The 17,581-nt window shown below is 46.8% G+C and overlaps 1 protein-coding gene across 1 annotated transcript in view; it reads right to left on the bottom strand.

Annotated features, from left to right (window-relative positions):
- Window positions 1-1,725: 1,725 nt before the first annotated feature.
- Window positions 1,726-17,581, bottom strand: part of LOC135222756 (uncharacterized) — an 83,253-nt gene continuing 67,397 nt past the window's right edge. Inside the window, exons 13-14 of the mRNA XM_064261012.1 lie at window positions 4,395-4,519; window positions 1,726-1,997 (exon numbers count right to left, since the gene is read on the bottom strand). Of these exons, the coding sequence (XP_064117082.1) occupies window positions 1,803-1,997; window positions 4,395-4,519 (320 nt within the window). The 3' untranslated portion in view covers window positions 1,726-1,802. The remainder of the gene's footprint in view (window positions 1,998-4,394; window positions 4,520-17,581) is intronic.

Raw genomic sequence — 17,581 nt, 5'->3', positions numbered from 1 at the left:
AGCGTAAAATGGTAAAAAATTATTTACAAGGATGAAAATTATAATTTTACACTGTACGTATAATTCTTCAGCAGTAATAGTTTTATTTTTAGCAGCTAAAGCTCTGATCAAAGAAATGGAAGCATACTTATAATTCTTTTATGTATTGAGGCTTAGAAACATGAAAAGGCTGTCTAAATAATAATAATAATATTAGTTAAGGTTTTATTGTTTTTAAAAATATATGAGGCAGTGCTATTTATTTGCATATGTGTATAGTAATGCTTTTTAGAGTGAAATTACTACATATAATATACAGTTCAAGTATTTGAAGGTATAAACTAAATATGTATTGGTAAGTATCAGGAAATTTGTCAAGTTTTCCTGAAATTTATGTACTTTAGATATTAGTTATTAGATAGGTTACACTTGCCTTTCATGCTAGGAAAAGAACGTACAATTCAGACTGAAAATGAAGGACAAGAATGAAATTAGAGTTCTACAAAACAGTTAAGGTTGACAGCATTCTGCAATGCATTATTATTTCATAATTATTAATCTGTAGCTTTTAATTAAAAATTTTCATATGGGTGGCATCAGTTTGCCACATTTGAATTGGCAGAACCATTCATTTATCAACAACTTTTTCATGAAACAATGATTACACCCCAGTTTGCATTCCAGGAATTAATCTTCCTTTGTAATATAATACAGAAGACTTTAGAAGTTTTTAAATTCTCTGAACTAGGAGGAAAAATTTTGCTGGCGATAAGTAGGATGTGATTAAGTGAAAAACAGAGTATAAAATTTATCCATGTGAATTATGGAAAAGAATCTATATAAATTTCCTTTTCACTGATGCAGTCTATATTCTGGTTAAACTATCTTCTTAAAACAAACTTCATGCAATTAATATTTTATGGTGGTCAATATTCGTGTTTTAAGCATTTAATGAGTAATGTAGTAGGTTACAAAAAGTTATTTAGACCATTGATATTGACTCTATGGAGAATAATGTTTCAGTAAAGGACTGCATCACGGTGGTTGGTTTTAAAGATCACAACTAGTTGCTCTGTATTTAATATCATTTTCAAAGCGTTTATTAGAATTGGAAATCAAAGGGGTCGGGTATCGGACGAGAAAAATAAAAAAAATTTGTACTGAAGAGATAGAGTTAAGACATCAAACATAAATCAGACCCTAATGTTTATAAAATATCTTTTACTACAAGTTCCCAGTACAAAGTTGAAAAGGGGTGTAAACTGCTACAGCTGTAACAGTAAATAATAAATTGGTCTCCAAAATATTAGCTTGATACTCAGCATACTGTACTGAACAGTAAAAAAAACTGGAAACATTGTACAAGATTTACACATACATCATTTTTCCATTCATCTTTTGTCATTTACTTTGTTATTATGGTTATCCACCTTTCATCTGTTAGACAGAAACCAAGGTATTTTGGCTATATATTGCCCTACTTGTGACCTAATGTAAGAGACTGTACCAGTTGTCATTGTTCTTTATTGGTTATTTTCTTCATACCTATGGAACCATTCTTGTGACACAGCTTGTACAGAAAATACCCTTTCAGTGTTATTTCTTGTAAATGTGAAGTTACCTTTAAGGAAGAATAACATTTCATGTTTATTTGTTAAGAACTATTACTGTTGGTTGCAACCTTTAACTCATTGATCTGACTATACTGTCTAACAATAGTAATGATTACAGGAAAAAAAGACTGAGAAGTTTAGTATTTTTTATTAATTAAACTTCCAAATCAGATAACAGTTTATATATTTTTTATATAAAAACAACTAATGTCATACATTAATCTTGTATTCTAAATACATCATATTATCATATTCTTGAATAACATACTTTAATTTTTTGCAAACTGCTTTTACATCTTCTTTTTTAATATCACAGTGAGTCATAAATCGGACTACTGAATCCGAAATTGGCATCATTAAAACAGCTATTTTCTCACCCAGGTCTTCATATTCTCTCTCTGGTACCTGTAATAAAGTGCAAAGGAGGATAATTCAACTATTAGTTTTAGTTTGTATGACTAATAAAATTTTTTTACCAAGAATACGTGCCTGTGCCTGAAACCTTTTAACAGATGAAATTAAATTTTTGCTATACAATATGAAAATTTTTAAGCAATTTCTATTTTTCCTATGTATAAAAACCATATCCTTTAATTTACAGAGGATCATTTGGTGCAAGCTGTAATGGTCACTGAATTGTGACCTGTGGGCAACATCCATCAGATAGAATGAGATGGAGGTGGTCTGGTTGCACCAGACCTCCATCTTGTTACCTGAAACATATAAGTTCTTCTGAAAGTCGAGAGACAGCCCCTCACATATTACTTTGTGTCCTCTTGTGTGAGGAGGGAGCCCAGATTCCTTCAGAGAGGAATAATAGGCCTGATAACCTCACAAAGCCAGAAAGAAGAGTGTTCCTAAATACCTCACCTTATGCCTACCTGCACTAAAGTTCCCCACTCCCCAACTCAGGCGGATCCTGAAAGGCAGGCCAGTGCTGCTTGCGCTGCCACTGAAGCACTGAAGATAATTTTGCTCATGAGGTACAAGCTTCTTCAAGGATGACAGATGACCTACAACGACCTGTCCAGCCGAGCAGATTATTTCTGCTGTGAAAAGAACTGCAACACTATCTCTATGAAGCTACACAGATGAGAGCCCACAAAGAAGCTTAGTACTGCTACCATGTCAAAGACCATACCTAGATACTTTGATGTTTGGGGATGATTTTGGACTTCTGCCTATTGATTATAATTCCCAGATGGAGACAAACAACTGGCAGATGATGCCTAAACAAAAGAAGGCATTCCCTGGAAGAAGCCAGGACTAACCAATTGGTCAGGTACAACAGAACCTAAATACCCTTTGACTGGGCCAAAGTCGAGACGGGTGAATACCAAGGTAAATACCTGAGGAATGGTTGCCAGTCCAATGCACAGGGCCTTTAACTGGAACACCATCTCGTTGCTAAAAATACGGAGGTACTGCTGAGAGTCCTTATACATGGCTGCACCAGGGAGAAGGATTACAGAGAAGGAAGCAGCCATGTCAATCTTGAATTGAAGGCAGTTTTTCTGAGTCTTTATGCCTTTTTTATCTGGATCCTGGGTATAATGTTCCTGGAACTCCTTAGGGTCAGTCAACATGCTTGTCTCATTTACCAGGGTTTTAACAGAGACGAATAAAGTGTGAGCTGTAAGGCATAACCTTAAGAAATTTGAATCTTTTTACAAATGGGGAGGGTAATGTTTGTTTTTAACCAGTAGGTTGATTAACCCATATGATGTGAGTGACTGATTAAGTTATACTGACTTGAAAACATTTCTCTACAAGGTTTTCGTTAAAGTGGAATACAAAAGTTACTCATACACTGTTTCTACTATTTTCTATGAGACACAATCATGCTTGGTTCATAGGAAACCAGCAGTTAAGGAGATATTAGTATTTTATGTAAATAACAGGAGAAAAAATGACAAAATATGAATCCACCAAGAGCACCATTACATTTTGGCTCGGACAAATAATTCTACAGGCTTATTCTTCCACTACTAAGTCTGATCTCACAAGCTACTTTAATTCAACAGGTGAGGAGGCATTCCATTCAAATTCAACCTCTTTCATGTTCTAAGAATAATTATGACCATGTCACTGTCATACTCACGTCATCAACAAAAGACCATTCACGATGACAATGAGAGAAAAACCGAGTGGGAAAAAAACACTGAAAAAGCCCCAGCTAGATTTGATATAGTAATTAAACAGCTTAACTTAACGAGAATCATAACTAGGTAGTTTTATGAAACCATGTCCAACAACGGTCTAAAAGTCTGGGAAGAAATTGCTTCACTCCACAACAGTCTCATGACTTAAAGTATGGGAGAAAATTGCTATATAACAATATATTAGTCACCTTTTTACCATATACATATGAAATTGTAATAACCACAATACAATACTAACTTTTTAACGTCTTCACTTTTTGGGTACGCTTGTCCCTGCAACGCCTAAGATCCAAATGAAGACATAATGAAGAAATCCTTGACATCCATTGCAGGATTCAAACCCACATTCATTATGTTGGAATGAGGACACATTAACCCAACTGACCAGGTGGGTTCAAACCCTGCTACAGATGTCAGATTTTCTTCATTACTTCAGTGTAAAGAAACAGAGTTGGTAGGGCATTGTTGTAATTAAAATTACATATAAGTCATGTCTGTCTCCATCAAAGCTACCAGTTATAAGACTACTTGTGTAGTAGTAAATAAATTGCCACAACTTTCATAGAAAATTGCATACAATTACAAATTTCAAGATACTAAATTTCATGATGCAAAACTTAAAACACTTATTTGTACTTACAACTTCCAGTCTCTGACAAAGTTTTTTTGCGTTAACTCTAATATTATCACACTGTAACAAAACCACATTTGTCTGGACACCTTTGAGCTCTACAGTGACTGCACTACTATGTTCCTCTGACACACCTGTAAATAATGAAAAAAATTACAAAATGTCAAAACACAAGGGAAAATAACCATGTACATGTGAAAATCATGAAGCATTAGTTTTTTTTTTAATGTTTTACAAAGTAAAAAATCACATTTCTTACTAAAAAAAAATATTTTGGTAAGCATTACCCATAACTGAGGCTAAAATGAATGTGACCCCTACTTATCAGCCTAACCATGTAAGGTGGTTTCTTTGTTTGTTTCCAGGGTAACCTGCCCATCATGCCCTGCTCTTTAACTAAACCCACTCATTGAAACATTTAGCACGTGTTTTTCTGCCTTTTATGTCTCATACAATTTGCTGCACAATGGACTTGGCAGAGCTATAGTGCGTTTACTTTTCTAAGATCGCTAGGGTGGGGCCAGGTAGAAAAGGCAGAGTTGTCATATCTACGGGTATGTAAGCCCCATTAAATGCTTCCCGCAGATATAAACCTTCTTAGGAGGATTCGCTTGAGACCTTGGATGTCAAGGGAAAAGGGTTTGCTTCTTCGCTGTTAACTTTTTCTTTTATTTTCATTCCCAATTCTATTTAGCTATTCCTTCTTTCTCTTTATATAATTATAGATATGCTGAATGGCCTGTTGTCTCTGGTGTTTGGACTTGAGACAAAAATAAATAAGTCAATCGATCTATTATGCCCTTAGAAACATTTTCATCAAAATCATCCAAGTCAGTCACAGGACTCGGTTTCCCTTTCCTTTTTTGAAACACTGGAGATTCAACTATATTTCCCGCCTCTCTTGCTTCCTTGTTAAGTCTACGAATAGTCATTTCTGACACTTTTGTTGCTTCAGATGTTCTTGTGGATGGCAATGTATGGAGGGGGGGAAAGGGGGGACTGGAGGGGGACCCCGTAACCGGGTGGCTCACCGCAATCAACCGGTGGTCTTCCCAGCCAGGTGAAAGACACGAGGTGGGGAAGAACCGTCGGAACAACATCAATATCACTGATATATATAGGATTACTTATAATAATCAATCAATAAAATTAAAGCGATATCTTAAAGCTAGACTAACACGGGGAACACGAAGCTAAGCAAACAGAAAATTAGGCTAATCGCCGATCCGAAGAAAGGGGTATGTTAGCCTAATCTAATAATCTAGTTCAAAGAAAACGGGGGGCAGGCTAATCACCAATCGACAATTGGGGTATGAAAGCCTAACTTAACGGTAAAATAAATGATAACAGGGAAGCTAATCGCCATACCGAAGCATGGTGTATGTTAGCCAACCTAGTACCTATAATTTATTTAATGGTAATCAGGAACTAGAGAAGAAAAGAGAGAACATCAGAATAATTAAGATGATATGACTCTCAAATCGTGACTGATAAAACTCCTAACAATGTAAGGCGTAGCTAGACTAAGGTCCGAAACGTGCTGTCGGAGCGTGTCCCGTGGAGGCCTAACTAAAAAACTAACTGCATAAAAGATATAGAGACTATGTATAAGTAACCATATCTAAAGTACTGAGAAAGAAGGGAAATCCCTAACGGTATGGAAGACCGAAAGAGAGAACCTGTACCGCCAAGCGGTCGAGGGGCATACCGGCCGATAAGGCTCCGAATATGTATAAAACACGAAGATCATCATAAAATGAGATCAGTAACCCCAAACAGTACTTAACTTAGAAGCAGAAGCTGAAGACATCTTGAAAATAAAAGATAATCCAAAAGATAATCCAAAATCGAGCGAAACACAGCACAGAAAAATTCTAACGTCTGGTTGTAACGCGCGCTATCGAAAGGAATGACGTCTCAGGCGTCGGAGGCGCTCACGGTAGCAGTAGACCGGGAGCTGTATCACGTCTCCTCCGTAGTTCGGGGTTTTGTCGAAGGAAGAAGCTAAATGGCAAGGGACCTCTGGTAGTGATTCCACTCGCTCCTTACTATACCGACACTTCTATAAGAAGTGAGCGAGCCATTTATCTTGGCATTATATTGTTTCTTTTTTCTCTAGGATGAATATGACAATTTGTCGAAAATTGCATTTTTCCTAACTATACAAACCTGAGGTCCTTTAACAATAGGAAGTAGCTAGCGGCAGCTGGAACGGTCGTAAGCTTCGAACAAGGGGAGAACGGTAGTTAACTGCTTGTCCGATCGTCGCGCGCCGCGCGACTGGGAGGTAAACAAATCACTTTTGCATTTGGCCCATGCAAAATACGCAGAGTGAGGGGTGGCATGAGGAGGGACTATATGTAAAGGACCTCAGGTTTGTATAGTTAGGAAAAATGCAATTTTCGACAAATTGTCATTTGTTCCGATACGTAATACAAACCATCGGTCCTTTAACAATAGGAAGACTCACTTCTTGGTGGGAGGAATCTGAGTCTTTTGATGAACAGACTGGTGTTCGTCCATCCCTGGAATGCCTCCCTGGTCGTAAGAGCGAGGGAGGGATCCAAGCCTCTGTCCGATTGATCGGGGTGTGCACCGCAGGATCAATGGTCAGACCTCTGGGCCGAGTACTAAGAGAGAGGCAAGCGTATCTCTTCGTACCAGCATTGTAAGAACTTTTTCCTTTACATGAGCAAATATAAAGTAATGGGTTTGTCTCATGTAGGCATCCACTTTCTCCCCCTTGTTGGAGAAAGTGGTGGATATACACTCCTATCTCTAGTTAAAGAGATAGGATGGAGCTCTGTTGAATAGCTTACCTGCATCTGACTCCCTTCCAGCGTGGTAACGACCGTATCCCTCTGCCCACAGGTAGAGGTAGAGAAAGATGGTGAAGAGAAGCCAGTCACTCTCTCATTCGCACATTCATTCTCCCAGTCATACCAGGAATCGATGCTGTTCTGCCTGCTCGGGTGCTGGGTAAGCTTACACAACGTGTTGAGCAGCCACCACAGGTCCCAAGGAAAAAGTATCCAAGGACTTGTGGGCAATATCCCGAAGGTAGAAGGACGTGAAGGTGGCCTGGTTGGCCCAGACACCTGCCTTCAGGACCTGCGCCACGGAGAAGTTCTTACGGAACGCTAAGGAGGGTCCGATACCTCTGACTTCGTGGGCTCTCGGTCGGAGCGTACGGATGTCGTCGCTACCATCACCCTCGTACGCTCTCCTGATCACCTCACGTAGCCAGAAAGAAAGCGTGTTCTTGGAAACTTCTTTCTTGGTAACCCCAGTGCTAACGAAGAGGCGTCGACACTCAGGCCTGAGGTGTCGAGTTCTCTTCAGATAGCGCCGTAGCGCCCTCACAGGACAAAGCAGCATCTCATCCGCATCATTATCGGTGAAGTCCAGAAGGGAGGGGATCGTGAAAGACTCGAACTGTCGTCAGGGATCGACGGATTCTGAGTCTTGGCTACGAAGTTCGGGACGAAATCGAGCGTCACAGATCCCCAGCCTCTGGTGTGTTTAACATCATAAGAAAGACCATGTAGTTCCCCTACTCTCTTCGCCGATGCCAGGGCCAGCAAGAAGAGGGTCTTGAGGGTCAGATCCCTGTCTGACGACTCTCGGAGTGGCTCGAAGGGTCTTCGAGTCAAACTCCTAAGGACGAGAGTCACATCCCACGCAGGGGGCCTGAGTTCCCTGGGTGGGCAAGACCTTTCGAAGCTCCTCATTAGCAAGGAGATCTCGAACGAATTCGAGATGTCCAGTCCCCTCAGTTTTAGGACGAGAGCCAGGGCGGCTCTATATCCTTTAACTGTGGGTACTGAGAGGAGCTTCTCTCGGCGAAGAAACACAAGGAAATCCGCTACCTGCTGAAGAGTGGCTCTGAGAGGAGACAGACCCTGTCTACTACACCAACCACAGAAGACGGCCCACTTCCCCTGGTACACAGCTGCAGAGGACTGTCGGACGTGTCCAGCCATCTCTGTTGCTGCGCTACGAGAAAAGCCTCTCGTTCGCAAGAGATGGTGGATAACAGCCAGCCGTGAAGTTGAAAGGGACTGGACTGCTTGGTGGTACCGTTCTACGTGTGGCTGGGCTAGAAGGTTGTGCCAACTGGGTTAGCTCTCTCGGTGCGTCTGCAAGAAGAGCCAGCAGGTCCGGATACCAAACGGCTTGAGGCCGTTTGGGAGCCACCAGGATCATTCTGAGATTGGGAGTGACCAGCGCTCGACTGATCACTTTCCGAATCAGACAGAAGGGAGGAAAGGCGTAGGCGAAGAGGTTGTCCCAGGGGTGTTGGAGAGCGTCCTCTGCAGCTGCCCATGGGTCCGGCACGGCTGAAAAGAAAACCTGAAGTTTCCTGTTGTGCCGGGTGGCGAACAGGTCTACGACCGGTCGCCCCCACAGGTTGAAGAGCCTTTTCCGCCACGTCTTGGTGTAGAGACCATTCGGTCCCTATCACCTGATCCCGACGGCTGAGCTTGTCCGCTACTACATTCCTCTTGCCTGGAATGTAGCGTGCTGACAGCTCTATCGAGTGAGCCGTGGCCCACTCGTGCACCTGCACCGTCAACTGATGGAGCGGAAGAGACACTAGCCCCCCCTGCTTGTTGACATATGCCACTACTGTGGTGTTGTCGCACATCAACACCACCGAGTGTCCCATCAAGCGGCCCTGAAACTCTCGGAGAGCGTTGAACGCCGCCTTGAGTTCCAGGACATTGATGTGAAGGTGCTTTTCGTGATGGTCCCACACACCTGCAGTCAGCAACTCCTCCAGGTGTGCGCCCCATCCCTCGGTCGATGCGTCTGAGAACAGAAGCATCTCCGGGGGGGGGAGTGCGTATGGGCACTCCTCTTAAGAGGTTCTTGTCGTCGAGCCACCAGGCTAGGTCCTGCCTCACCTTGTCCGTGATAGCCACGGGAAAGTAAGGAGGATCCTTGGCCTGAGACCAACTCTCCCTTAGCCTCCACTGGAGAGACCGCACGTGAAGACGCCCGTGAGGACTAACTTCTCGAGTGACGACAGATGGCCAATCACGACTTGCCATTGCTGTGCTGCCTGTTCCTGCCGAGACAGGAACCGACCGGCTGCCTCCCTGAATTTGCTGATACGCAAGTCTGCGGGAAAGACCTGCCCTGCTACCGTGTCTATCAGCATACCCAGGTACTTCATCTTCTGCTTGGGTTCGAGATCGGACTTCTCGTAGTTTATCACGATCCCCAAATCATGACAAAACTTGAGGAGTCGATCTCTGTCCTGTAGCAACTGCGAGCGGGAGCTCGCCAGGACTAGCCAATCGTCGAGATACCTCAGAAGACGTATCCCGTGCGAATGGGCCCAAGCTGACACCAGAGTGAACACTCGCGTGAACACCTGTGGGGCGGTTGAGAGACCGAAACAAAGTGCCCTGAATTGGTACACCGTCCCGTCGAAGATGAAGCGGAGGTACTTTCTGGAGGACTGATGGATGGGTATTTGAAAATACGCGTCCTTCAAGTCCACTGAAAGCATGAAATCGTTCCCCCTGATCGAGTCGAGCACCGAGCGTGCCGACTCCATCGTGAACCGCGTCGTGCGAACGAAGCGGTTCAGGGGAGAGAGGTCTATCACCGGACGCCAGCCCCCCGATGCCTTCTCCACTAGGAAGAGGCGGCTGTAAAAGCCCGGTGACTGGTCCTCCACGATTTCTACAGCTCGTTTCGCCAGCATGGTCTTGATCTCCTGTCGAAGAGCGTTGTCCTTTGCTGATCCCCGGACATAGGTCTGTAGATGGACCGGTTTGGAGATGAGGGGGGCCGAGACTCGAAGGGTAGTAGATACCCCTCCCGAAGGACGTCTACTATCCAGTTCTCGGCGCCGTAGCGCTGCCAAGTCGCCCAATGGCTCGCCAGGCACCCCCCACTTCCGGCAGCAGGTGAGGGGGAACGCCGTCCCTAGCGTTTCCCTCCTCGTTTCGACTTCTTTCCACCACCTCCTCGGGGAAAGGAGGGTTGGGAGGAGGGCTGGTTACGGCCTCCTCTAGCAGAAGTTGAAACAGCAGGAGTCTTCACACGGGGCTTGGACGGTGCAACCGTCTTCGCCGCCGTGGAAGCGCTAGCCAAGCTCTTTGGTTTGGCCGCAGTCGCTCGAGATTGCCCAGTAACCTTCGAGACTGCCTGGTGAACTAAGCGGTCACTGTCGTCAGTGCGCCGCCTTTCCACCGCAGCGTCCACGGGCCATCTCTCCGGGAAAGAGAGCTGGGGGGGGAACTCCTAATGGTCCATTTCGAAGCCCGAGTGCCGCCTCACGCCCGGTCCCCTTGGTCACTCGGGTAAGGACTGCGTCCCTACGTCGAAGAACCAAGTTGGCCCACAGGTTAGCATCTGATGGGCGAGATAAGAGATCACTCTTCCTCCAGACTGGCACAGTCTCCTAAAAGAAGCGTCGTCTTCGAGAGCAGAACTCCCGGAGCCGCCGCTACTTTGGATATTGTGAGGGACCACAAATCCAACCAGGAAACTGCCTGGAACGCCTGCCATAGCGGTAGATTCCAGGGCAAGTGCCTCCTGCTGCGAGAACCATAGGTTCTCCGACAGGAGCTGCTGCTGGGACACACCTGGAGTCAGCCTCGCTAACTCCGGGTTAACCTGTTTAGGCAGTATCGGGTCTTCCGAAGGCACGTAGAATCGCCTCTGACGCTGTAGAGGGGGAGGAAGCAGCTTAGAAGACCGTCCGGATTTTAGCGAGTCCTCCCGTCCTGAGACGAGATTCTCCACCTGATCCAGGACTGAGTCTGCAAGCTCTGATCGTGGTAACCCCACCATCATTTTGGGTTCCCTCTTGGGACCCCAAAATGATTCGAGCCGGGACGTGGGCTCTGCCGGTGGTAGCGGCGATCCTTCCGCAAGGTCATTATGCTGACGAATCAGCTTAATGACTTCTGCAAAGTTCCTCTGTATCTCGGGAGTTACTGCGTCTTGTGGAGTAGGACCGTCCAGTCCCTCCAGCAAGAACAGGTCCCGCGATACTCCTCCTTCAGAAGGAGGAACAGCGACAGACCCCTGACGGTCGCCTCCAACTACTTGCGCGTATGTTCTGGTCGGTCCTAAAACCGTGCCTGAGCCATACGGCGTCATAGCCGGGTCACGAGCGGCGCACCTCTCGTGATCACTCCTCGGTACCTCGCTCCTCCCGGTATAGCCCGAGGAGGTTGAAGGTACGGGAGAGGCAGACCTGACGCTCCCCCTCGCTCGCTGGCAGGACCAGCGTGCGTGGGAGGGCTGCTGCTGATTGTCAACCCGCGGTGGCGATCGAGCAGCAGGCCTAGCCTTGCCGCTCGCCTGGGGCGATAGGCTCGGCTGAGAACGTCGAGACCGATCTCTAGGCGTCAGGCGAGCTGCCGTGGTGGTCTGTCTACCGCCCGGTCCTACGGGAGCGGCGGTCAGGTGACCTGCTAGGCTCTCTGTCGCGTCGAGACCGGCCAGCGTCCTCTCGGCGCGTCGAGCCGCTGCGGTACCAGCAAAAAAAAACCGTGGCTGGTACCGGCGGCCGCGGGGACCCCTTCCTCGCCTCAACCCGTGGCTGGTCAGCGACCGTCACGTCAGCCCGAGCAGCCAGTTGATCGCTGCGAGAGTCGTGTGCACGACTCTCGCCAGTCTTCTGCTCCGCGCCGCTGTCTTGACGGCGAGCGAGCTCGGACGTCAAGACTTTGGCTGGACGGTCTCCCGTGGAAGAGCGTCCACTCGGTACTTCTCGCGAACGAGAAGCGGCCGAGACGGAACCTGGTTTAGCGGCAGAACCGCTAGCACCAGGTGAGGACGCACAGCCGAGGGCTGGTTGGTGCAACCCTATGGTCCCCGTCGTCTTCTTCTTTGCAGAAGAAGAGACGGGCCCCGTTCCCGAAGGAATAGGAGGACCAGCAGAAGAGCTCCCCGACTCGCCTGAGCGAGCCGGGCCCTTAGAAGATCCCGAAGGAGTCTTCTTAGGGGGGGAGGAGGCAGCCTTCTTCTTCTTCGCTGTTTAGCCTTAGAAGTCGAAGGGGAAGAGGAGGCAGCAGACGACGAAGAAGACGACGAAGACGACGACGAAGACGACGACGACACCTTCCTCTTCTTCCTCTTCTTCGCCAGGCTCCGCAGGAGGGAGCCGGGGCAGTTGCCGAAGCAACAGGGCCCGACTGCACCTGTCCGGAAAGACCTGAGACTGTGACAGCACCACCAGCAGCAGGAACAACAGGAACAGGTCCAGGAACAGCAGGAACAGCAGGAACATCATGCGCGTTATCTGAAAGGGAATGAGCAGCAGGGACAGAACAGGTACGGCAGGCACGGCAGGTACCCAGGAGGGAGCCAGGCGTCTGGCGGGGCAGCTACCGTCATCCTCGGCACTGGCGGCAGGTCCAGGGGTGTACTCTTGGGGCAGCGGAAGTCCGGGGTCGGCAATACAAAGAACCCAGGTGGCGGTGGCACCGTCCTCTTTGGTACGGCAGCAATCGGTTTTGGAATTGCAGCCGTGGGTGTCACCGGACATTACATGTGGTGTATACACCAAGTGCGGTGGCATCTCATATGCTGGTGTAGATATTGTGGTGGTAGTAGTGGTTACCGTACCATGAGTGACCACTGCCGACCCCGCCAACCGCTGAATCAACCCCTGTATGCTAGGCACTCCCTGCAGTCCCAGCGACTCCCACACCTGTCCCAGGTCGTCCTTCGCTGATGGCACACCTGCGAAGCAACAGTCGGGTTAGTTAGAGGGGGTTTCCTCACGCTTGGGGGGAGATGAACCCCACCCAGAGCGGACGGGAACGACCCCGAGTACAACTGGACGTCCGGGTTATCGGGTGCCCTCCTCCACACTCGGCGGATCGAGAGAGGAGAAGGACTACCGCTACCCCCCCCGCAGGGGAAGGCGCGAAACGTGGGGGCTGGCGGGGGGCAGGAAAGAAGACGAAGTGTCCGTTACCAAAGGAGTCACTGGACTTTCCGATGACTTCTTGGCGGCCTAAGTCTCTTCCTGCCCTCGTACAGAACCCACTGCGCCTCGGACAATGCATACATGTTACACATGGCTCGTTGCGGGAGCATTCTCGCCCCCGACAACGAGTACAAACCTCGTGTGGATCCACATCCACAAATGATCTGAATCCGCCGCATCTAACGCCCATCCAGCCCGGGACACACTCTACGGGCGACTGGGGGCGCGAAATCTCCATTTCTTGATCACTCATTATTCAATGAACAAAAGAAATGCAAAAGTACTTACAAACATATACTCTCAATCACACTAGGAAAAAGAGGGCAGATACTCAAAGCAAACGACAAAGCGGGCAGAGCGATGACGAGCACGTCCATCCACACACGGCCGAAAGCAAAAATGAAAATTTTCATTATTAAAATGAAGTTTTTATTGTATACTTACCCGACAATTATAGAGCCGTGATTTTTCCACGAGCGGCAGGATACTAAATTCAAATTTAGCGCGTCGGCGTCGCCAACTGGTGGTGATGACGTCATCTCCCTCCACTCGCGGGAGAACCAGGTACAACTGCCAGTGAATCCAATTCTTTCTGCCCGTCCGTCCACCTAAGGGGAGGAGGGTGGGTATAATCATAATTGTTCGGTAAGTATACAATAAAAACTTCATTTTTAATAATGAAAATTTCATTTTTATTGTAGTGTCTTACCGAACAATTATAGAGCTGATTACACATTTATGGGAAGTGGGATTCAGTGGACCACTAGTATTTTTAAATGGTTACATTTATTGCAATACCAGTAAACACTCAAGGCGTCTGTTGTACCTTACCTTGTAAGAGAGCTACAGCAGACTTTGTTACTGCCTCTGGTCGGTGCTCTTCTTACTATTGTAGAGGAATTGGAATTTGCCCAAAGTTAGCCTCTACAGGAGTGGAATCCTTCCGTAGTTCAAGCGAGTCAAGGCTGACTGACGGAGGATAGTAACAACAAAGATTGCCCTTGCCCTGGGCTAAGACCAGAAATTCAATCATACAAAACATTTGTCACCAACACCATATTTAAAAAACATATATACCCAACCATTGTAAAATCTGACCTAACAGACTGGTGAGTATCCCAGGTACTCAGTACCCCCAGCTTCCCTTGAACTCGACAACCTATTCAAGGTGAAAAGTTAGCATAGAGGTGACGACCCCTGTGCCGTTTCTCCCAACACCATGCCAGAAACCGCCACCGGACCTAACGTTTACAATTCTCGAAAACCGTTTCTATCTCTTTGAGATAATGACTCGCAAAAACCGAATTCGATCTCCAGAACGTGCTCTGAAGAATCGAAGCTAAAGATAAATTCTTTCTGAATGCTAAAGAAGTTGCCACTGCTCTAACCTGTGAGCTTTAACTCTCAGAACGGAAAAGATTGTCGTTCTCGGACTGCGAGTGAGCTTCCCTGATAAGCTCTCTAATAAAGAACGATATAGCATTCTTAGAAAGAGGACGAGAGGGATTTTGACCGAGGTCCAGAGCTTAGAAGATTGTCCTCTGATACCCTTAGTGGCAAACAGATACTGCTTAATAGCCCTGACTGACATAAGAGCCTTTCTTCCTCCTCATGTCCAACCAAATCAGATAAGTTCCTTACCACAAAACTCCTCGGCCAAGGATTAGAAGGATTCTCATTTTTGGCTAGAAAGGTCAAAGATACCGAAAATACAGCATTGCCTTGAGAGAAACCGACTCTTTTGTCTATAGCGTGCAATTCGCTGACACGCTTAGCAGAAGCTAGTGCAATAAGAAAGAGTGCCTTCTTAGTCAGGTTCCTGAGTGAAGCCGACTTCAAAGGCTCAAACGGTGGCCCATGAGGAACTTAAGCACCACATCTAAGTTCCAAGCCACTGTATCTTGCGGGAGCTTAGTGGTTTCGAAAGACCTAATGAGGTCCGACAGATCTGAATTGGAGGAAATATATCAAACCTCGATGTCGAAAAACCGAAGAGAGCATGGCTCTATATCCTCTGATCGTCGAAGGAGCCAGTTTCTTAGAGTTCCTAAGAAATGAAGAAAATCTGCTATTTCTGTTAAGAGGTCGCAGAAGTAGAGACTTTAGCACTTCTACACCACTCTCTGAAGATTCTCCACTTCCCTTGATAGAGTTTGTTAGAAGACTCTCTCCTACAACGAGCGATAGCTTCTGCAGCTCTTCTTGAAAATCCTTTCGCTCTGACCAGATTCCGGACAGTCTGAACCCTGTCAGAGCTAGAGCGGACAAGTTTTGGTGGAACCTCTTGAAGTGAGGTTGTTTGAGAAGCCACTTCTCTGGAGGAAGAAGTCTGGGGAAGTCTACTAACAACTGGAGAAGGTCCGGGAACCACTCTTTCCTGGGCCAAAAGGGAGCGATTAACGTTAGCGTTACATTGCTGTGCGACATGAACTTGTTCAGCACCTCTCTTATTAGACCGAACGGAGGGAATGCATAAGCTTCCAGACCCGACCAATCCAACAGCATTGCGTCCACCGACCAAGCTAGAGGATCTGGGACTGGGGAACAAAAGAGAGGAAGACGGTTGTTCCTCGATGTCGCGAACAGGTCTATTGACGGTCGTCCCCAAGGCGCCAAGTTTCTGACAAATCTTGTTGCCCAAAGTCCACTCCAGAGGTAACACTTGTTGGTTGAACGACTTAACTCGTCCGCCAGGACGTTCATCTTTCCCGGAACAAATCTCGGGACTAGCTGAATCTTCGCTTCGTTTGACCACAGGAGGAGATCCTTGGCTACTTCGTACAGAGAGAAAGACTGAGTCCCCCCTGTTTCCGCACGTACGAGAGAGCCGTGGAGTTGTCGGAATGCACTGCCACTACTCGGCCTTCTACTAAGCTCCGAAACTGTCTGAAGCCCTAAGAAAATTGCTAACGTTCCTTTACATTTATGTGGAACTTCTTCTCCTTCTCCGACCAAGCTCCTGAAGTCCGTTGATTTCCCAGTAGGGCTCCCCAAACCAAACCTGTGTCCGATGCGTCGGAAAAAGAACTGTAGGTTCGGGAGGATGGGTCGTAAATCTAACCCTTCTTCCAACCTTGCTCGAGAGAGCCACCACCTTAGGTCCTCTTTTATTTGATCTGTGACAGGAAAGGTAATCGAGTCTGGTTGTGTCTTCCTGCACCAAGAGGCTCTCAGGAAAAACTGCAGAGGTCTCATGTGCAGTCTTCCCAACGTCACAAATTTCTCCACTGACGTCAATTTGCCCAGGAGCCTCATCCACTGATTGGCAGAACTTACCTTTTTGTCCAAGAACTCCTGAACTGTCTCCAGACAGCCTTGAACCCTCTTCGGGGACAGAAAACGCCCGAAAAAACTTGAGCATTCAGAATCATCCCCAAATAAAGGATGCTCTGAGATGGAACCAACTGGGACTTCTGTTTGTTGACCAGAATTCCTAACTTTCTGGCAAGATCCAGAGTTGTTCCAAGGTCCTTCATGCACCGACTCTCTGATTCCGACCGGAGAAGCCAATCGTCCAGATAGAGGGAGATTCTTACTCCTAATATGTGTAGCCAGCTTCCTATCGGGGATAGAACCCTGGTGAAAACTTGAGGAGCGGTCGCTAGTCCGAAGCAAAGCGCCCGAAATTGAAACACCTTGCCTCCCCTTCGAACATGAACCTCAGGTACTTCCGAGATTCGCGATGTATCGGAATGTGAAAATAAGCGTCTTGCATGTCCAGAGAGACCATCCAATCCCCCTGTCTGATGGACTCCAGAACCGACCGAGTGGTCTCCATATGAAATTTTGTTTTCTGGACATGCAAGTTCAGGGCGCTCACATCCAAAACCGGCCTCCAGCCCCCTGATGACTTGGGAACTACAAAAAGGCGATTGTTAAAAGCCTGGAGGAAAATCCCCTTCTATCTGTTCTATCGCTTCTTTGAGAACAAGCGCTTCCACTTCTGCGGCTAGCGCCAGAAATTTGTCTGAGCCCGGAGAGTATGCCTGGAATGGAATTGGCACAGGTGAGAGCGAGGGAGGTGAAACGAGAGGAATACGATAGCCGAACTTGAAGTACTTTGCACTACCCAGGCTTCTGCTCCTCTGTTTTCCATTCCTCCCAAAACAGAGCCAGCCTGGCTCCCACTGGTGCATGAAGAACCGAGCTTTCATTTGGAAGGTTTGTTAACCTTGGCCGAGGCTTAGACTGAGGTCGCAAATTCGATTTCGGTCGAAAGAAGCGCTTGGGTTTT

The sequence above is a fragment of the Macrobrachium nipponense genome, chromosome 20 (genome assembly GCF_015104395.2).
Source record: "Macrobrachium nipponense isolate FS-2020 chromosome 20, ASM1510439v2, whole genome shotgun sequence".
NCBI lineage: Eukaryota > Metazoa > Arthropoda > Malacostraca > Decapoda > Palaemonidae > Macrobrachium > Macrobrachium nipponense.
This window is presented reverse-complemented; position numbering and strand designations above follow the sequence as displayed.